At 36.8% G+C, this 21,853-nt stretch overlaps 2 protein-coding genes across 5 annotated transcripts; one reads left to right on the top strand and one right to left on the bottom strand.

The window, feature by feature from the left end:
* The first annotated feature begins 426 nt into the window (after nt 1-426).
* Nucleotides 427-6,282, top strand: mpg (N-methylpurine DNA glycosylase). The gene is made up of 3 exons (XM_059559292.1): nt 427-698; nt 4,931-5,135; nt 5,425-6,282. The coding sequence occupies exons 1-3, from the start codon at nt 471-473 to the stop codon at nt 5,841-5,843; spliced, it is 852 nt and encodes a 283-aa protein (XP_059415275.1). The 5' UTR covers nt 427-470; the 3' UTR covers nt 5,844-6,282.
* Nucleotides 6,283-6,696: 414 nt separating this feature from the next.
* Nucleotides 6,697-20,982, bottom strand: LOC132150661 (GATOR complex protein NPRL3-like). Of its 4 annotated transcripts, XM_059559269.1 has the most exons (15): nt 20,909-20,982; nt 20,292-20,500; nt 19,697-19,766; nt 18,495-18,533; nt 17,551-17,683; nt 16,415-16,489; nt 14,103-14,256; nt 13,935-14,016; nt 13,212-13,349; nt 12,681-12,837; nt 11,826-11,932; nt 11,535-11,664; nt 10,187-10,376; nt 9,902-10,094; nt 6,697-7,065 (listed from the first exon to the last, which is right to left on the bottom strand). In XM_059559269.1, exons 1-15 carry the CDS (start codon nt 20,914-20,916, stop codon nt 6,900-6,902), a joined length of 1,851 nt encoding a protein of 616 aa, XP_059415252.1. In that variant the 5' UTR covers nt 20,917-20,982; the 3' UTR covers nt 6,697-6,899. The 4 variants fall into 4 exon arrangements, with proteins under 4 accessions (XP_059415252.1, XP_059415255.1, XP_059415254.1 ...); XM_059559272.1 differs by lacking the exon at nt 18,495-18,533; XM_059559271.1 differs by having other exon boundaries at nt 20,292-20,962.
* Between the last annotated feature and the right edge of the window lie 871 nt (nt 20,983-21,853).

The raw sequence follows: 21,853 nt of genomic DNA, 5'->3' as shown, positions 1-21,853 counted from the left end.
TTTCTTCACAAGCAAAACTTTTTTGGGAGAAATGGGAGATTAATGCACCTTATTCCACCTGAAGATCAATTAAAACAACTGAAAACCAACAACCTCGCCGTCCTACACCGGCCCTTTAAGATAGTGTCCCAGAATACTTTGCGTTTGCCAAAGATAAACAAACCTGGGCTACTGAAACTGAAGCTAAAGTGTGAATCAGCTCCTGCTACTCCGTGTTCAATACACATTAACTAAATACAAGACACACAGCACAAGCTTTTAAGTGTTTTTATTTCCTCAAGACTGCAGGCGACTAATCAGCACTTACAGAAACATGTAACGTTAGCATCTTGCTAAATATCCACCATGCATATGACCGTAATCGAATTGCATGCTTTTTAAGCTTACTTTATTTAACTTAACCAGCCATTTGAAACATCTTGCACTGTGCTGATACACAGAAAGTCCATAAAAAAGCCGTAATATTCATAATGACAACACGGAAAAGGAAGAAATCATTGTTAACGTTACCTCAATCCGAGTGTGCCAGCGATCAGACTGACGGTGACCCTCTCAAGAGACCCAGTCAGTGTCAATCTGACAAGATACCTGTGCTTCAGCATCTCAGCCCTTACTTCTCAGTGAGAGAGTCTGTCAGACTGAGTTACAGCTTCTTCAATCAGCCCTGCCAAGATCTGGCAAAGGCCTTTCTCGGCAAGGTAAGATCACTCTGATTTCATATGAAAAGATTTCTGCTGAAGTCAGAAATCAGATGTTCAGACAAGAATCAGGCATCCGCCACTGTTAACTAAAGTTACTAAAACTGACATAAAAATAAACGAACGTCATATGTAAAGTATATATTTAAATAATTAAATATTAAAATGAAAAAAAAAAAAACACATTTGAATTATGCATTAAACAGAGTCAAATCCTTAAAAATGAGTATTTGTGACTTGGGGATGCAGTTTAGACACAAATTGCACCTTTCTTGGCAAAAATTCCTGCATGATTTGTTTAACAAATGGTTAAAACTGGCATCATTTTCTATTAAGGTTGTCTTCGAAGGAAAGGGTTAAGAGTGTAATCCAAAGCCAGTCAAAACTGTCTGCTGTCAAAAATGCCCAAAGCCTGTAAAATATTATTTACAGGAACTGTGTTGAAATCATGAAGTAACACCCAGAAATGAGTAACACTCCCAAGCACATACTCACTGCTTGGCAATTAAGTCAGTGTTCAGAAGCCCAGTACTGACTTCATGGAAAAAAAATCTTCTTTAATGCCACAAAATTGTTGTAGCTTGTATAGTAATGTTTACAAAATGTGTTGCTTTTAGATATAAAGTTGTCAGTCACTTTGGAGTCTAAGCTCCCTATTTTGAATGCAGGCAGCATATCAGCCGTGCTACACTGATTTATTCAGCAGTGTGAACACGTGAAATACATCTTAACCCCATGGAACCGCTTGAATGGCGGAGTTAAACGCAGGAAGTCTTTGAATCCAGAGCACAGAATAGGACACAGAGAGGCATAATTTGCATTTTAATGAGGTTTAAGATGGAAAGAAGGCTTGTTGAAAACATTAAGGCTGTACTAAAATACCCAAATATGTTCTCACTCTCAATTTGTCACTTGGTCAGGACCCCTTGGTGTCACTTTTAGCCCATGGGCCCTGCCTTTGCATGTTTATGTGTGTAATTTGTTCGTTATATTCAGTCAGAATTCAGAAATTATTAGCCGCATTTCCACTTTGCACGCGAGAACTAAATGAGCCAGCCGGGGCTACAGCTTACAACTACGACCTTCGATGCCACAACCAAACAGCATAAACTGGTATTTATGATTATTTCACATAGAAGGACACATGTATTGAATCGCGTCTGCACCGATTGGTTTGTTATCACATTGCTACTTTAAACAGCTCCATTAAGTCTTTAGCCCCAAAGAGTGCACATTTAGATAATAAATTCTCAAATGTACACCTCATTTCTTTACAGAGGATGATTCTATAGTACTATATTAATGTTACACTAAATTATGGGATCATCTGATGAGTTTTGAGCACTCTCTCTCGTCTTACTGCCATTACACATAATGGGGAAGAAATGGCATCAAAATGAATTTAAATAAAAAAGGGCAATTTAGTGACTTGACATACAGCCAAGTATGGTGACCAATACTCGAAATTCGGAATTGCTTTTATAACATAGCTCTGCCTATGATATAGGACTTAACCTATTACAGAATCAAGAGTCCTGTTTTTTCTCTCAAATATCTTTATGATTGCAAATGTACAATAAACAACAACTTAGCGTAACTTCAGACACAAAATTATGTTTTGCTCTGTCAAAAAAAACAGAACAAACAGCAGAACCGCTGCGTCTCTGAACAACTGTTTTGTTCCTCAGCGTTACACAGACCAGCAAATGATTCAACCAGGCTATAAGTAGTCGTTTGCAGAGTTAAATATTATAACAAATCGTTTGATTCAACTCACTCATTAAGACAGTCACTTGCTGCCAGTAGCTTATTTCCTTATTGCAATCATTTAATATTTCTACATTAAAATGTTATATTTAATCTTAACATTTGTGCACAATCCATCTGCGAATTCTGTTGATAGTGATTTCATTCGATTGTTAATAGCCAGCATGTCTTCTTATTCGATTTAATTTATTAATTAAATAAGAACATGACATGAGAGGACACAGATATAACTTTTATAATACTAATAAGCCAACAACCCCTTTTTTTTGTGCTCAGAGTTATTTCAGGGTTTGATCTCTCAACTGAGAGAACACATCCTGTTTATTATATTATAATGAATATTTAATATTACATTTAAACTTTGTCTATAGCCTAGACATGTTGCATATTAATTGTACTATTTATTAACCTCAGAGCATATGTTTTGAATTTTGTGTTACTCCATAATGAACTCTATTTGAGGGTATTTGTAGTGTAGGTATAGGGCCCAAACATAACCTCAAGCCCAAGAACCCGACCCCCCCCCATCCCCCCCCCCCCCCCCCCCCAAGTCCTGCCCTGGGCATAAGTACCCTTTTTTGGTGTGTTCTCATCACAGGAACTAGGAATGGTTTTAGTTCTAGGACCTCTGTTTGGGGGAAATAATGAGCTCCTACCTCAGAGCAGGGTCCAAAGAGTTCTTTAGGTACTACCAGTGATGTAAGTGCACACCGATTGGCCGACGTCTTCGAAACACCAGCTACCCGGCATTCTTAAAAAGCCATGAAAAATACTTAATCCATTATCATGGAAAAACAGCCAGAACAGAATTTACTGTTTGTTGTGTTCTTTTCTCAGCCTCGATATGTAAAAATGCAAGTTGTCAGGTGATTTAGTCTCTTAGCCCAATTTTTTGCTCTTTCAGTTGCGTAAATTGTGCATTTATATTCCATCTCCATTATCACGAAACCCAAAACACACAACTAAAACAGCTCCCACCATGACGCTCTCCATTTACCGGTTGTTGATGTTTGTAAATGCCTCGAATGCAACCAGGAAAACGGCCCGAGGGAGAAATTGGTTGACTAGGAACCACCCTTCTGACTAGTTTTAGAACCAAGTTCCTGGAACTATGTGATGCAAAAGCCCCTGTGACGAGTTCAGAACAAGGTGTTGCCAGAAAATGAGTGTAGTCACACTGTTACATGACAGTGCATTTCCGTTTCAGGGTCAGTTAACCAGCACAAAATATGCCCTCGTTTGTTTTCAGTTTACCAGTGTGTAAATAGAAAGGGTTTAATGAGGAGCATGAAAAGTCATTATCATGTTTGAAGGGCATCCGGTCTGACTCATAATGGGTTGTTTGGTGTGACCAAGCACTCTGCAGCAGCCTGGAGAAGGTGACACTTGTGGCTTTCACACTCTGCTGAGCTCATTACACAAACATGGTTCGAAGCGGCCTTGTGTTCACTCAAGCTCCGTGCACGATTGGCTGTAGCATCTTCTAGCGCCTTTTAAGCAGCCGTTTAATGGATAAGTGGACCAGATGAACCCACTTTGAATAAACAAAGACTTCAGCCAGGATGGGACCCATTTGCATGCTGTCCTGAACCGTCACATGATGCTATATCCTCATGTTTTTTTCTCTCTCCATGTTTCTGCAAGTTGGTTTACTACGTAAAATTGTTTTAGTGGAAGTTTTGCTATTATTATTGAAAGTAAACAAGGAAGGGGTTTCATTAAAAATATATATATTTTTAAATTATAATAAAAGTTGATGCAAAGATGCAAAAGTACAGTGTCAGTAAGAGTTCTTTTGGAAATGAATGAATGGTGACAGTAAAAACATTTATAATGTCACAAAATATTTCTATTAGAAATAAATGCTCTTCTTTTAAACTTTCTATTCATCAAAGATTCCTGAAAAATGTATCCGGTTTTTCACAAAAATACTTAACGGCACAAATGTTTTCAACATTAATAAGAAGAAATAATTTTTGAGCAGCAAACCAGTATATTAAAATGATTTCTGAAGGATCATTTGACACTGTAGACTGGAGTAATGATGCTGAAAATTCAGCTTTGCTTCACAGGAATAATTTTTTTTTTCAAATTTAGCGAAATATAATTATTTTTAATTGCAATAATATATATTAATTTTACTGTTTTTATGATCAAATAAATCTTACCGACCCCAAACATTAGAACATTAGTGTATGCAATTTTTTGGCTGATTTATCAACTGATTATCATCGGAAATCCAATTACCTAGAAAAAAAGTAGCACATCTTTACTGCTTCACCACAGGATTTGAGATCTCATTAGCAAGCACCACTAGCTACTAACATTTGTTTTCTAATGAGTCTCAGTCAATATAATTTAGACAGATCTGCGCCACCTGCTGGATGTACAGTAAGATGCCTGTACAGCCTCAGGGTGTGGGAAGTTTTGGAAAGAGAGTGACATCTGGTTTCTGTGTGAATTAGGTGTTGGTGAGGAAGCTAACTGATGGCACTGAGCTCAGAGGAAGGGTTGTGGAAACCGAAGCATATTTGGGGGGGGAAGACAAAGCATCCCACTCAGCAGGAGGGAAACGCACGGAGAGAAACACTGCCATGTTCATGAAGCCTGGGACCATCTACGTCTATCCCATCTATGGCATCTACCTCTGCATGAACGTCTCCAGCCAAGGTGAGGCTCCAAAAACCGCTGTAATTGACCACACGCACATATTAGGAGTATCGCTTCACAGGAGATGGAGCCGGAAGGCTGTAACCACAGATCCCTCACCGCTAGTTATGCAAGAAACAAGTGTTTGTTTTGCTGCCGCTTTGCTTCTCTCCAACTGTTTCTCATTATAGGTCAATTTGGCACATTACATAAACCTAGGGAAAGGTTGGAGTGAACGCACACAGACACAAGCCAACAGGAAGGAGACGGCATGGAGCCGCACTAACTACTCTACTCTGTGTGTGTGCAGGGGAGGGGGCGGCGGTGCTTGTGCGCTCGCTGGAGCCTCTTAGCGGTCAGGACGTCATGAGGGGCCTGCGAGCAGCCAAACGCAAGGCGGGAGCCAAAATCCTTAAGGAGAAAGAGCTTTGCAATGGGCCGTCAAAGCTGTGTCAAGCACTAGATATACAGCGCTGCTTCGACCGCAGGGATCTGGCCACTGACACAGAGGTGTGGCTTGAGAGGGACCCAGAACGAGAGGCTGTTTGCGCGGGAGAGGTGGTGTCAGCGCCCCGGATAGGAGTCGAGTCTCACAGAGAATGGGCAACCAAACCGCTTCGCTTCTACTTGAGAGGACACCCGTGTGTGAGCGTGCTGAACAGAGACGCAGAGCGCCAGATGCAGTCCTCCACTGATCTTCATAACACTGAGATGGAAAGGACAGTCTGATGAAATGTTGTTTAGTCACAAAATCACTCTTTTAAAGGATCGTTTGCTCTAAAATGAATCATTTACTCACTATCATGTCGCTCTAAATCTGTGTGGTATTTTTTTGGTACCCTGCTGAACACCAAAGGAGATGTTTAGCAGAATGTCAAAGCTGCTCTTATCCATTTAATTCGAGTTAATGCTGACTAGGGACTGGCAAGGTTAAAAAAAATGGTGAAGAGCACTCTACAAGTATCATGGCTTGTTCTCTATATTCTCTGGAAGTCTTCTAACTCATCCAAAAAAAAAGGGAAGTTTAAGTCATTATTCAGCGATAATCCTCTCATTTTTCCTCACAAAGCTTTCCAACTGAGAAGAATATAAAACACAAATCTGCTACTGTGCTTGTTTTGTTCCATTTTGGAGCTTGAAGACCCCTGGTGACTAATCATTTTCACTGTATTGAAAACAAAAAGATCAGCACAGTTACTGGAAGAAAGTCACACAGGGCATAAGAGTGGGTAAATAATGAGAATTGTCATTTTTGAGTCAACTAATCTGTTGAGTTTGAGTCTCGTAACAGCATGTTTCTTTATTGCATATTCTTGTAATGCCTGGTGCTGTATTGATTTTACAGATGTTTGGAAAACCATTTGCACTTCAAGGTAATTACAACCCCCTTTTCTCTTTCTGTTTTTCCACACTCAGTCTCAATGGCATGCGGTCTTATGGTCTGGAATTACCATCATGGCATGTGTTTTGGGTCTTGTTTGCTTGAAGAGATGATTTATGACATCAGGAAGTGATCTCCAAATAGGAGATGCTTGCTTAAGCGATCCGTTTTTTGCCTGCCCAAGGATGAATCACGCATCACAACCCCTGAACTGTTTATTAAAATAAACTGCATATGAGGTAAAATCATGACAACATAAAAATCTTTGGTCAGTACAGTTATATACACAATAGATTATGTGAGTCTCACTTCGTAATCCACTAGTTAAACTCAGCATTTCGCTTAAAGCCACTGTTGATGAGCAATCACGTCACAGCATCGTCAGACTCACAGTAAGTTGAAGTTTAGTCTGGTGGACACTGGAACAGAGAGATGATGGGGTCCTCGTGGTTGGTTATCACTAAGACACTGCGAAACTTATCGTATAAAGTTTTCAGCTGCGAGCGACGCATGTTCTCATTGTACATGATCTCTTCCAAGTGATGATGGCCTCTGAAATAATGCAGCAGCCTAAAGAAAGACAACAAGATGCTAATTTACACACACCCAAATAATCGGTTTATAATCAGACTAAAAAGCCCGATCGATCTGACTGAGTTCAATCCGAATTAAATTTTAATTATTAGGATTATTGAAAAAGAAATTAAGCATGTAAACACTTTCAAAAATGCTAAAATATTTTGTGAGCATGCACAGGGCTGTTACATGCATATTTTGATACATTTTATGTCTTATGAACGTGCCTATGTTAATCTAGGCATGTCTTTTTCATTTATGTTTATTCTGTCTGTATGCCTCCTGTCTTAAAGTGATAGTTCACCCAAAATATGAAAATTCTGTCATTAATTACTCGCCCACAAATCTTTTGGATTTTTGATGAAATCCGAGAGCTTTCTGACCCTGTATGAATAAAGTTATTTTTCTTTTTTTTTTATAGCATCATAAAATTATATATTTCTGGGTCTTGAATGTTCGTTTCAGTTGCATTGTTGTCTATGCAGAGTCAGAAAGCTCTCGGATTTCATCAGAAATATCGTAATTTGGGCTCTGAAGATGAACGAAGATCTTGGGGGTTTGGAACGAAATGAGGGTGAGTAATTAATAACAGGATTTTGATTTTTGGGTGAACTATCCCTTTAAAAACTGGTCAGTGGATGAGACTGAATATTTACTAAATATCTGCTGAAAGCTGGACTGAATTCATTACGATTTATGAAAATTAGTGCATGTAAACCTACTCACTGTTCTGTACAAAACTAAGTTTAAAGGGTTAGTTCACCCAGATAGCAAAATTATGTAATTAATAACTTACCCTCATGTTGTTTCAAACCCGTAGGACCTCCGTTTATGTTTGGAACACAGTTTAAGGTGTTCATCTTCATTTCTCTCTTCACAGCAGTTCAGTCAGTGTACTGTTTGAGTACATGAATTACTCCGGGATATTGGTTTGTTTGAACTCAGAGGGAGTGTCAGCCACATTAAAAAAGTTAACATCTTAAGTCATTTGTGGATTAATGTCTATATGGTAGTCATATCGTCAGCCCGTGAGATCGACGATACACAATATTATCGAGCATGGGTGGAGCAAGAGAGAGACTCTTTGTTCTTGTCATAGCATAACTATTTGGTGTTTTAAACCACGCAGGTGCGCGAGAGAGAGCCTATGGAGTCACCAATAATCAAAAAAAAAAATTACTTTCAAACATACTGACTGATTTAACTAACGTTAAATATAAAAATACTGTATTTAAAACAGCTAGTTCATACATAGTCGGACGCAACTGTCATATCACACGTCCGCTTCTGCGCTGGGAAGTTAGCAGTCTAAATGTTCTGCAAAATCAGTCAACGGTGAAAATCAATAGCAGATTTCATTTAAAGTCCAACAGTTAAACACTAATATTGGGCATAAACGAACATTTAAATATAAAGTATTTAAAACAGGTAAGTTGATATATTTGTAGTAAAGTTGAATTGAACTGATGCATCAGTCATACAGCGCTCCGGACCGCGCGCCTCATGACGAGTCTGACGCACCGTCACAGAAACAAGAATGAGATGCATTCTAACATAACTGTGGCATTAAACTCAGTTAGTGAGGGCTCGTTTAATATATTGCACATACAGTATATAGGCCGTTTAGATTACTTGTTAAAGTGCAATGAAATACCTTATATCTGCAGACGATGTACGTCTGTTTGTGGATGGAGACTTTGTAACGGCCAAAACTATGTATTTTGCATGCATCACATTATAGTGCGGTGTGCATGAAAATAATAACAAGGCGGCAGATTGAACTTATTATCCATAGTGGTTCTCACATAGTCCTTCTACGTCATCACCACATAGTGTGTTTTATAAGTTAAGTGATCAGTCTTTAAGAAAAGGACTACGTAAGAACCATGCACTATGGATGATAAATTCGCTCTGCTGCCTTGTTAATTATTTTGTCTTTACTTTATTTGTGACACCAAGAAAGAGTTAATCTCATGTATGAGAAGAGCGCGTTGCCGTATACAAGCCATTAAATGTGTGGGACACCAACTCGTCGTTTTCTATCTCTTTCATTTCATGGATTTAACGAATTATCCGAGTCAAAGTGTTACAACTTCGACTACATGCTCTAATCCTCCTGCGCGTGCGAGGTGTGTGTGTGAAATGCGGGCAGTGAAATTAAGTGAAATAGCTGGGCAGTTTAAAAGCCGAATTATAATAAGCAGCCTAATAAAAATAAAAATAATAGTTATTATTATTATAATCTAATACATTAATAGGAAAATGAGCCTAATATCGTCTTAATTATCGACAGAGAATTCTGCTTATGTCGACATCTCTGACGATCGTCAATACACGATACTATCGTCTATCGGCACAACCCTATTAGAGATGCGAACCGTTTAAAACGATTCAGTTTGATTTGGTGAACTGAATGATTCGTTCGCGAACCGGATATCACAAACTGCTTTGTTTTGAACTCTCTCACACAACAGACACGGAAGAGAAGACAATGCTGAATAAAGTCGTCGTTTTTGCTATTTTTGGACCAAAATGTATTTTTGATGCTTCAAAAAATTCTAACTGACCCTCTGATGTCACATGGACTACTTTGATGATGTTTTTCTTACCTTTCTGGACATGGACAGTAGACCATACACACAGCTTCAATGGAGGGACTGAGAGCTCTCGGACTAAATCTAAAATATCTTAAACTGTGTTCCTGAAGATGAACGGAGGTCTCACGGGTTTGGAACGACATGAGGGTGAGTTATTAATTACATAATTTTGCTATCTGGGTGAACTAACCCTTTAAGATTGTAAAAACAAGCTCTAAAAGACACTCTGTCACCTGGCGAACAAGCGCAGGTCCTCTGGGTTCTGCGCTGCTGGGACACGGAGGATGGTCTGCCGCTCATGTTCAGTCAGGCTGGCCAGGAGCGTTTCTGTCATTCTTTTATTGAGAGGAGAGTCTCCTCCCGTCTGGAGCTCAGCACTGGAGTTATCCATACTGGGACTCGTGAGGGTCATGTCATCGCTACTTGCTGCAGAGGGAAAATCAGAGAAACTACTGAGACTTTATTTGATCATAAGAGTATCTTTTAAGTGCTAAGTTGGAGCTGACTGGATCACATACTGGGAGAGCCGAAACTGAGGGCGCTGGGTGTGCTCAGACTCCGGCCTGTAACACGTGTGACTAGGGGTGGCTCCTCCTCCCGAAGACCAGGCTCCTCCTCAATGGGTGGGACCAGCATACAAACATACGTGTGGAGCTGAAACAGCAGCCGGTGCTGCAGCATCCAGACCACCATCTGAATGAGCTGGGCCTGCTCAGATAGTTACAGCATCGACAACTGGGGTTAACTGACAATGCTCTTCACACAAACACTGACCCTTACTGAGATGAAATCACATCGAAATGAAAAAATGTCTTACTTTTCAGTAAATATTTGCTAACATCTCAAAGAGTACTCTAAAGTCTATCTTTTAACATTCACATATTGTTGCATTTCGCTGCCTAGGGACAGGTATTTCACCATGGTATGAATGTATCCACACAAAACAAATGATCGCCTATATATATATATATATATATATATATATATATATATATGAAGGGAAAAAAAGTCTATTTAATGCAAATAATTGTAAAATTAATTGTATTATTTAATTATTATATAATATATATTTGAATAATTATTCATTTATAAATAATGATTTATATTTTTCAATTTACATTATATACTTATATAATTTATATAATTATATACTTTTATAACGTTTTTATTTATATAATTTTCTCACACATAATTATTAATAATTTTTTTACAGAAATGTAAAGTGTAAAATATTATGTTTAAGTGTACTTATTTACTTGTCTCATACTTTTGATTAGAATGCATTGCATCTGGTCACATGTGTGACCCCGGAGCACAAAACCAGTTTTAAATCACTGGGGTATATTTGTAGCAATAGCCAAAAATACATTATATGGGTCAAAATTATAGCCAAAAATCATTAGGACATTAAGTAAAGATCATGTTCATAGAAGATATTTTATAAATTACCTAATGTAAATATATCAAAACTTCATTTTTGATTAGTAATATGCATTGCTAAGGACTTCATTTGGACAACTTTAAAGGCGATTTTCTCAAATATTTAGATTTCTTCGCACCCTCAGATTCCAGATTTTCAAATATTTGCATCTCGGACAAATATTATCATATACTAACATTTGATTTATTCAGCTTCCTGATGATGTATAAATCTCAAATTCAGAAAAAATTACCCTTATGACTGGTTTGTGGTACAGGGTCACATATGGTTTAGCCACAAAAATAAACGCTCATATTGGATCTTAATTTCTTCATGCTCCTATGCGCAACTTCATTCCAACAATGCCCCTGTACTTATTTCCATTGGAAATGAATGACTTCCTCTCTGATGTTTGTGATAGTGAAAAGATGACCTTAGACTCTTACCTCATGCACAGGGGCATCCAGTGGATTCCTGAACTCAGACAGAGACACAGGAAGTGAGAACTTTGCTAACATCGAGGGCAGGTCATGACCGGGAAATTGGAGGGCAAACTGCTCAGCCAGAGGAGAGTAGCTGGGGGATAGAGACACAAAACAATGAATTATGTTTGCATTGAGATTTTTGAAGGAAGTACAGCTTTTTTTGTTAAAAACTGAGAATATTTTACAGTCTGTACAACCAACAATACATGCTAATTTACAGGTTTATTTTTATTTTTTTAAGAATATACTTACATGCAGATGTTTGCGTGGGGAGACAGCATATACACGTTGTTCTCACAGAGAGGATAGATAATGATAGCTTTACCCCAGTATACCAAATGAGCAGCTATCTGGAAGACCTGTGGGAAGCAATGTAACATTTTAGATCAGTAATATTCAACAACTGAGCAAACCTCCAGGGGGACTTGAGACAAAACAAGATTTAAAACAAGTGAAAACAACTAAAAAATATATATATTTTTTATTTTAATTCAACCTCTCAACAATTATTTTATTTTTCTTTGAAGAACCAAGATTCCCGCATTCTTAAAAACATCACTATTATAATTTTTTTAAACTGCATGTGCATTTTTATAATGATTTTATACTTTTTGGGTTATGCCAGGCTCTAAAATATTTTATCAGGTAGAAATTGTTCTTAAAAAAATTCATAGTATTAATTGTAATCCAGTAAACCACGAATAGCGAAGAGTAAATTCAAATCATTAATTTGTTCACAAACAGGAGTTCCAGGCTTATTAATATTGTGAACAATACAGGGCCTCAGAGTAATAAAGGTTGGCAATCACTTTTTAACTTTTGAATGAATTAATTTTTTAGATTAAAAATAGTCGATCTGTATCCAAAACATTAGGCATAATGTTATTACAACATAATTGTTTTGTGTTGTCTGTCCACTAGGTGGCAGTATAAGATTAATTACAACAAAAAACAACTCAATGACTAATAGTGTAACTTTTAATTTTACTCTCTAACCCAGCATCAGTTTTTCACGAAGAGTAAACCTACTGCTCCTTTTTGTCAAACCAATGGAACATTTCAATACGTCAGACATGGAGGAGGACAAGGCTGCCTCAAGTCTTTGACCTGCAGGAGCGCCAGGTCAGTGTCCTGGGCCAGCTGCTGCAGGTTCTTGACGGCTGAGCAGGTTTTGATGAGCCGCACTAGAGCAGGAGAGCAGTCCAGAGGGAGCTGAGCTAGCAAGGCCTTCTCATTGTCCAGCAGCAGCAGTGCGTGATACGGCCTGCAGGGGGCACAGCATCACAACACAGTGACAGCAGTTCAAATTACTGTACACTCTGGTCTTAATAGCAAGTGCACTTGATCATGCAGAAGAGACTAAGGCTGTGTTCAGAATTTCATGTAACCTTACTGGCTACAATATCTTAATACTCACTTGCTGGAGTAAATAGTCTACATACTATGCACTAAGAATACATGGATAACCTACTACTATTTTTGCCAAAAATGAGGTGTATTGCATGCCATAATTCAGTGTGATCAAACTGAAGAGCATTGGAAGAAGCAAATTAGCCATTTCCATTTTCCAGAAAACAACTGGATGCAATTTGCTGAATTGCAGCTTGATTAATAAACTGAGCATAAGCTGTAACTCACCGAATGGCCTTTAGGCTGCGCTCAAGAGCTTCTGGTGGGATGTGTTTCCCTCCCACATGGTGGATTTTGTGTGGCAGGCAGAAACTGACCTCAAGCCAGTTATTAACGTGAAGCCGGACAACTCCAGTTGTGCAGAGGCTGAAAACAATACACAATATCATCATGACAAAAATGACAAGAGCTGTTCTTTTAGTGCAGAGCATGAACAAAAGCAAATAGCTGTTTGTCTGCAACATATTTAGGTTTATGAGTTTCATGCTCAACAAATTAAGTTCAAGCATCAATAACTATCCTGAAACAGTGTTTTTACAGTCAACTGTAACTGCAGTCTAAGTGTGAATTTGATTTGCTTGGTAATAGCCTACAGTGTCTTATTATTCTTATAGAATTGATTGATTAATTGATTGAAGAATTTAATATGAAAGATGCCCCTGAAAATCATTTATGTGGCGAATACTGACTAATGAAAAAGTTCATTTTTATCACTGCAGTAAACTGACCACCTCACACAATATGAAGAATATGAAAAGCTAAACCAGCTAAGGTACAAACACAAAAAGATCTTCAGCAAAATATCATCTAATTATTGTTTTAGACAAAAATCCCAAAATATATTAACTTTTTTGGTAAACCACACAATCCTTCAAAACCTTTAGAGCTCTAACTAACCTACTAGATGACAGGAGTGCTTGGGTAAATGTTGTTCAATATAAACCAACTCACCTGTCATAAGCCTCTTTTAGGTCTCTTGCTAATTTACACTTGGGAAGGATTTGGCGAAACGGCGACTGTGGAGTGCTGTCCGCTATAATGACAGGAAAACAGCGCGGTGAAAATGATGCAGCACCTTCAGTAACTGTGAGTGCAGGACAAACACTAGAGATGTCTCACTCTCGGTCATGGTGGTGACCTCGTCCTGCACTGCCAGCATGAGCTTGGCCTCTCTGGTGAGGTACTGACACCTGCGCTCCTCGTGCTGCAGGGCGATGGCGATGCGACGGGACAGGTTATGCATGCAGTTGATGACCGAGGCGTCTGCATTGGCCTGTAGACGGCAGAAAATCCAGATGGAAGATGGTTATTGTTCAGCTGATCATTTATTGCTCTTAACTATTAATTCATTAAACATCATTAAAAATGCAATGATTAATGCATACACCTCTTCTATGATGACCATGCTTTTTAATTTGTATGTACACTAATTTTGATATTTCGGGGGCACATAAAGTAAAACATTTCAAACTGTCCTGAAATCATAATGAAAACGGACTCTTTAAAAATATGAAACATTATGAAGTTCAGCATACTCTTCTAAAGAGAGATACATAAATAAATAAATATAAATATGTGAATAAACACAATTTTAAATTCTAACTCAAGCTCATTGCTTAATGTACTATTTGTATTTCCCTTTCCTGGACACAGTTCTTTGTCTCTGACAATAAAATACAATTAAGTTATTTGTTTTTTTTGCTTCTAACTTGTTTGTCTTGTTTGACTTCACAATGCCTGAAATTTTATTTTCAGACATGGAGCCATCGTGCATGTGCAAAGCACCACAGTTACATGATTTTTTAATATTTATGTAAATTTATCTTTATTAAACATATCAAAGAACTATTATAATCTGACATTTATATAATCAAATAAGAGTATAATCTAACCTAATTAACAATTCAATAAGCTATTCAGTTAAAAGTGCCTTTCAGAGTTACACGCATTATTCCACAAGTTACTGAACAGTCAAACATTGATATTCTCTAAGTATTTGATGAGTGGGTCATGGAAGTCATGCAACTTTTTGTCTATTTCTATTCATTTATTTCAAAATTAAAAATGCAGTTACTCATGAATTGAATACACACCCCTTCTATGATAAACAATATCTGTATTAAAACAGACACTTAGAAACCTTTATGTTTCATGCATTATAACGGGTTATTAAAGGGTATAATGCATTACTACTAGTCATAATGTGTATATTTAAGAGGGGGCATAAAGTACAACCTAATATTTTATTGAATATTCTCTTGAATCAAATGTGCACAGATGGTAAATTTGCAGATTAATGGTGGGCACAGTGACAGAGGGAGTGGGCATGCTGGAGAACTGATAGGAGTGTGAGTTTGCGTTTTCTGCAGCTGGAGCTTTGCCTCAGGCCTCTGCCGTGTCGAGTCATGGTGGCACAGGGGTGGGTCTGGTCATGTGCAGTCTGATTGTGCAGAGAACAGAGTCCCGCCTCCCTGTCAGTCTGCCTGATAGACAGCACACTGGAGGCTTATCACAACCCACACCCTTTCTGAGAAGCCAAAACTAAACACTTGACCTCAGACAGCTTCACAAACAGCTGATTCACTATACAGTGCCTCCACAAAGTACTTAGACAATGAGGTCAATATTCTAATTGTATACATTTTATTGCAATGTGTGTCAAACCGTGATCAAACCAAATGATGAAAGTCTTCAGATACTGTACATCTTGCACCTTAATTTAGAACAAAGTACTGTTGTTTTATACTGCATATGTGTGATTGTGTTTTTCATTCAAATGCATTGCATTTGGTGAGATATGTTATATATTTATTGTCATGATAATCATATTTTAAGTTTATTTTAATATTTTTGTTGCCCACTGTATCTCAAACAGTGATATTTATAACTATTTCAACTTAAATTCATGATAGTATATTAAATGACAAACTTTTAAACCGACAATGATGTCAGTTTATACATTCAAATGCATATTTTTTATTGCAGTATATAAAAAAATCATGAGCAATCATCCTATCATGAATTTAAGTTGAAATATTTTGCACATCACGGTTTAAAATACAGAGGGCAACAAAAATATTAAAATAAACTTAAAATGTGTGATTATTATGTTTATCATATGTAAAATATCTAACCAAATGCAATGCATTTTAACGAAAAAACACAAAATACTGTTGTTTTATTCTATGTAACTTACTGCATAACAAACTTGTACATTTAGTAGAAAATTTGTGCTTGTAGTCTTTCTTTAAAATAACTTGGTTTGATATTTTCTATATCTAATGTCATGACAGTCACACATTTATATCAATACTTTTGTCTAAAAAATTTTTTTCACTTGAATTCATTATAGTATACTAATTTCTCAACTTTTCACATAGAAAAGTATTAATAGATTTGTGTTCAAGAGTTTAAATGTATTGTTTTCTTACCCTTAATGCAAAAACGACACTGAACAGGATCATGGTGGGAAGATCTCTTTTGGGCGAGGGGTCAGTTTTGGAGACCTGGTGAAATAACATCATTAATAAACGGATTTACATTAAGCTCATTTTATTATTAAGCATATATTTCAAGGAGAGATGAGCAATGATAAATAATGTTTTGCTTTCTTTTAACGTTGCATCGTAACAGTACGTTAACTGAATGTTGCATAAAGAGTACTGTAGTTCAGTAGTCTTTTAAGAAACTACAAAGTATTTTTTACATTTGAGAAATAAACGTGACCTTTTAAGTATGTGTGTGTAGATTATACCTTCACTGTGTGTGCAGGTTAGTGTAACTGATCATGATGCAGTTCATGACGCAGCATACATAACAGACAAAGTGATCTTTTAATAATCAGAATCAATACTGAATTTACTTGTAGCTTGACTTTATTTATTATAAATCCTAAGCTGTTAAATCATGCTCAAATTTCTGTTCAACAAATGCAAAGTGGACTCCTCCTAACATATTTTCTGTCAAACAGAAGGTGGAGCTCTTAGCCTGTGTTCATGCTAGTCAGCGGTGCATTGGCAATATTACCATACATCACATATGACTCCTGATGACTTAAACATGAAATGTTTATGTGAAGAATAAATGGTTACCAAACCGCACAGTTCAAAATAATGTCCTTCACTCTCAGACTATGAAATATAATAACAGCAATATAACATTCAAAGGTTTGTGGTCAGCATGTTTTTATTTATTATTTTCTTATTTAATAATTAAAAGAACCAAAGACTTTAAAATTTGAGTTGAATTACTGAAATAAATGAACTTTTCCATGACATTCAAATTCACTGAGATGCACCCGTTTGTATTTATTCTTAACTCTTTTTTTTTTTTGAAGAAATAATTAATTTCAAAATACAGCTTTGGGACACAGGAATAAATGGCATTTTAAAACAAAATAAAATGCAAAAGACTCATTTTAAATTGTAATATTATTCCACAACTTTACTGTATTTTTTTATCAAATTACAAAATCTTAGAGACCCCAAACTTTTGAATGATATCCTATGTCTTATGTCTTTTAATAACTGGCCTGAAATCTTTCATATAGAGATTTAGCTCGTCTCACCTGAATTGTATGTGGAGGCTGTAATAAGGTTGGATGTCCGACGAAGCGCACATTGTCTATTTTTAGTTCAAACTTCTTGCCGCACATATCAGACTTGGTGGCCAGGATGGTGGCAAGAATAATATCAGAAAACCTTAAAAAGGAAAGGAGTAGAAAGAAGAATAAAGGACATTGATCAGAACAAGTGCAACTAAAATCAGTGCATTAAAGTGGAGGGTCTGATTGGCTTTCAAGCTCTGATCTACTCAGCACCGAGAATTACACAGTCGAAGCTATATTTCTAGGGGATTCATAAGGGAAGGATGATTGGACAAATGATTTGGTGATCTGGACTTTTTTTTCCTGATCTAAATACACCACTTACCTCTAAACTGTGTGAATGTTTGGTGACTAAATCAATCTGGCAGAGCCCTGTATATAGTTCACCCATTCAGACAAGGCTTCTTAGAGAGGATTAAACCCCAAGAATGCCAAAATTAACTGGTCTGATTTAAACATCTAATCACTTTCAGTGCTGCAATTATTTTGTGAGGAAGAAAAATTAAAGGAAAACAGGTCTTTAAGTGTACTGAGTTCATGAACATTGCATTAATGCAGACCCACCACCTATACAACTTTTGGCTGAATGACATTTCTAGATTGCAAGATTAACCCACATGATTTATTATTATGGGATAATGTATTTTAAAACAAAATTATAACATTGCAACTTTTTTCAGATATGTTACTGCGACCCAAGTTGATACTATGAGCTTAGATTACATAAATAGTAAATAACACACAATTACTCACAATTTCCCAGATTACATTTGCCATTGAATGCATACATATGTGATCTAGAAATATACATAATATGCCAGACAAATTATAAGGGAGAAAGTGTGAACAAAGGTGGGGTGCTCTGGAGAAAGGAGAGGTGGTTCAGAATGGTGGTTCAATCTTACCCTTCTACCAACTGTTCATCAGTTAGTGGAGTTTGTTCACTGAAATGGGAATAGGGCCATAAAGAAAGGAAGAAGAAAAAAAAGGAAAAATGCAGCAGACAAGTCGACAGGATGCATGACATAAGGATGACAAAAACAAACCAAATTTTAAGATTGGTCAACCAGCACAGCAAGTTTTTTTTCTTCAAAAAATTGTGATAACTTTTTTTTTTGTTTTTGCATTTTTAACTTTGAATTATCATCTACTTTTAACTAAGTTCTCTTCTGGATCAAATATTGTGTTTCTTAAAGGTATAGTTCACCCAAAAATGAAGATTTGCTGAATATGCACTCACCCAAGACCATCCAAGATGTAGATGGGTTGTGTCTTCTTTGAAAAATGTGCTTTGCAACAAATGCTCACCAATGGATCCTCTGCAGTGAATGGGTGCCGTCAGAATGAGAGTCCAAATAGCTCATAAAAACCACAATAATCCACATGACTCCAGTCCATCAGTTAATGTCTTGTTTATTACAAACATGCAGTTTTTCACTTCACAAATACATCAAGGCATCTGTTTTGCACTGTTTTTGCTTGTAAATGTTGTTCAATTTGTGCGTATTCATCTCCTGATTCAAAATATTTTGGTTGTTGTTGTTTGTTGTTTTTTACTGGAGAAAGAAATATTATGAATCAATGGTTTGGGAAGCAACGGTTTAAAGTTAAACCACCTTAATGATGGATTTGCTTATTACAAACACAGCATTTCACTTCACAAGACATTAATCGAGGGACTGGAATCTTGTGGATTTTTGTGATGTTTCTATCTGCTGTTTGGACTCTCATTCTGACGGCACCCATTCACTGCAGAGGATCCATCAGTGAGCGAGTGATGTAATGCTATATGTTCTGATGAAGAAACAAACTCATCTAGCCTGGCCTAAGGGTCAGTTACATTTGTGGTTGAGCTATTCCTTTAAGTACTCACTAATGACCATCTATAATATCCAGACAACAATCTAAAATAAACCAGCACAAAAACACATGACACAAAGGACATGAAGAGCTAATGGTGGCACAGGTGATCTCTTAACATGCCACCAGGGATTACTGCATGCAGAAAATGCAGAATGAAATGAAAACACAACTCTAGTATTATTTACAACAACATGCATACTTATAAAGGAACTATAAACCCTTAATTCTGGTCTTTGCATAATACCTTGAATCACCATCCTGGTCCTCTATAGAGTCACCTGAGGTATTCAAGACATACGGACTCCGCTGTTTTGCTTTGATGAAAGAGAATACACACCTTGTAAAGGACAATTCTTTATATGTATAGTGTAAAGTGATATGATATGAGTGTGTTATAGCAGTGTGAACGTGTCTGAGCAAGGATATATTTGTAGCAATAATTAACAATACACTATATGTGTCAAAATTATAATTTTTTGTTTTATGCTAAAAATCATTAGGATATTAAGTAAAGATCTTGTTCCATGGAGATATTTTGTAAATTTCCTACAGTAAATATATCAAAACTTACATTTTGATTAGTAATATGCATTGCTAAAAACTTCATTTGGACCACTTTAACTGCAACTTTTTCAATATTTAGATTTAGATTAGTTGTATCTCAGGCAAATATTGTCATATCCTAACAAACTATACTTCCAAGGAATGCTTATTTAAAAATAAACCCTTATGACTGGTTTTGTGGTCCATGGTCACATACACAGACGTAAATATCAGCTACAGTCTCAAGTACAGAGGGCAGAATTACATGCAGAAGAAGAGGAAGCAGGAACACTTACATGTTGCTGATGAAGTGTTTTCAGATACCCTCTGAAACGGGTATCGGAAGAGCAGTTTATTTCCTCTACTGCCAGAGCTCACTAGTATAACACTTATGGGACTTGTCTTTTCTCCATTTGGCTGCAGGCTGGATTCAGACTGTTTCCACATCAGCTCAGCATCTGCATTTATATCTTCAGACCACTGCTTGTACATCCTGATGCGTTTTCTTAAGTAATATTATAAGTTTATTTTTCTTAAGTATAATCTCAAGCGAGTTTGCAGCTGGAGCTAAAAACGTGCAATGTAGTATTTACTTTACAGGTTTGGACAAGTGTGGACAACTAAAGGCTGGCAGTGCATGAGAATTTAACTGAACGAATATAAAACACCTGGTGCATTTGTTCAAATGCATCTCAAATAACATGGAAAAATAAAACAATTGACCTGAAATTGAGATAATGGCAGCATGACAAATTGCTCATGACCTGCTCGCTAGCCAAAACCAAATGAACGCATATCAGTCACAAAATCAAAATATTTTATCCATCAGTCACCTCCTGGCGCAATGTGAATATATGCAACTAATCTAACAGTTATGTTTATCAATGAAAGCTAAATAAGTGTTATACTTAACTGAAACATACAGCATTACAGTAGATCAGTGTTTGGTGTTGCACAACGTGCGCCGTAGAAATACAAATGACTGGATGCAAAGGTTCCGCATATATCCCTATCGTATTTAATGAATTAATGAAGTTCGTTTTACACGTTTTAAACTTTTTTCAGCTTGAAGCACTTCCGATGTTTAGATTTTTATTAACTGATAAGTTGAAAAAGGTAAAAATAAATATAGCCTAATTTAGTTATATTAGTTGCATTGTCTTTTCTAATTGACCCTTTAATCATGATGTAGCCTACTGTCTTATCCCGCTCACTTTACACTCCTAAGATTTGATCAACCCTGTACAAGTGAGATGATGTAGCCTAAACGTGTGGATTTTAGGAAACATGAAATGGTAGCTATAAAATAGTCTAAATGAGCCACTTAAATTCAGGGGTAAAATAAATAGATAAATAAACTTACAAAATGAGAAGGATTTTCCTCTGGTACATGCATTTGTAATAAATAAACAAATAAATACAATTATTATTATAAAATGAAAGTAAAAGTCTTGACATCTGACAAGTAGCCTATGGTAATTTAACCATACTCGGAATTGGTGCTTCCATCCAAGTACACACACACACACACACGTTTCTGTCAATTGTGGAGACTTTCCATAATCTTTTATTACTTTTATACTGAGCAAACAATATTTTCTATCCGCTTACCTAGCCATAACCCTAAACTTACCCATAACTGAAAACCTGTTTGCATTGTTACACTTTCGTGATAAACATAATTTACTATTTTTAATCATATTTTACCCTCTTAGGGACCGCAGGCTGGTTTTCACAATGTCAAAAAAAAAATATCATGTTTTACTATCCTTGTGGGGACATTTGGTCCTTACAATGTAGCATTAACAAGTACACACCACGAACACACAGCAGCTAAAAATGAACACACACACACACA

Source organism: Carassius carassius, chromosome 1 (genome assembly GCF_963082965.1).
Source record: "Carassius carassius chromosome 1, fCarCar2.1, whole genome shotgun sequence".
NCBI classification, from domain to species: domain Eukaryota; kingdom Metazoa; phylum Chordata; class Actinopteri; order Cypriniformes; family Cyprinidae; genus Carassius; species Carassius carassius.
Note: the sequence above shows the minus strand (reverse complement) of the source record. Positions and strands in the feature narration are given on the sequence as shown.

Coding starts and splice junctions, on each gene's coding strand:
- mpg (XM_059559292.1), top strand. CDS start 471: ATGACAACACGGAAAAGGAAGAAATCATTGTTAACGTTACCTCAATCC. Junction 699..4,930: donor CAAAGGCCTTTCTCGGCAAG/GTAAGATCACTC, acceptor TGTGTGAATTAG/GTGTTGGTGAGGAAGCTAAC. Junction 5,136..5,424: donor CATGAACGTCTCCAGCCAAG/GTGAGGCTCCAA, acceptor GTGTGTGTGCAG/GGGAGGGGGCGGCGGTGCTT.
- LOC132150661 (XM_059559269.1), bottom strand. Junction 19,767..20,291: donor AAACACTTCATCAGCAACAT/GTAAGTGTTCCT, acceptor CTTTCATCAAAG/CAAAACAGCGGAGTCCGTAT. Junction 11,933..12,680: donor CTGACCTGGCGCTCCTGCAG/GTCAAAGACTTG, acceptor TGCTTCCCACAG/GTCTTCCAGATAGCTGCTCA.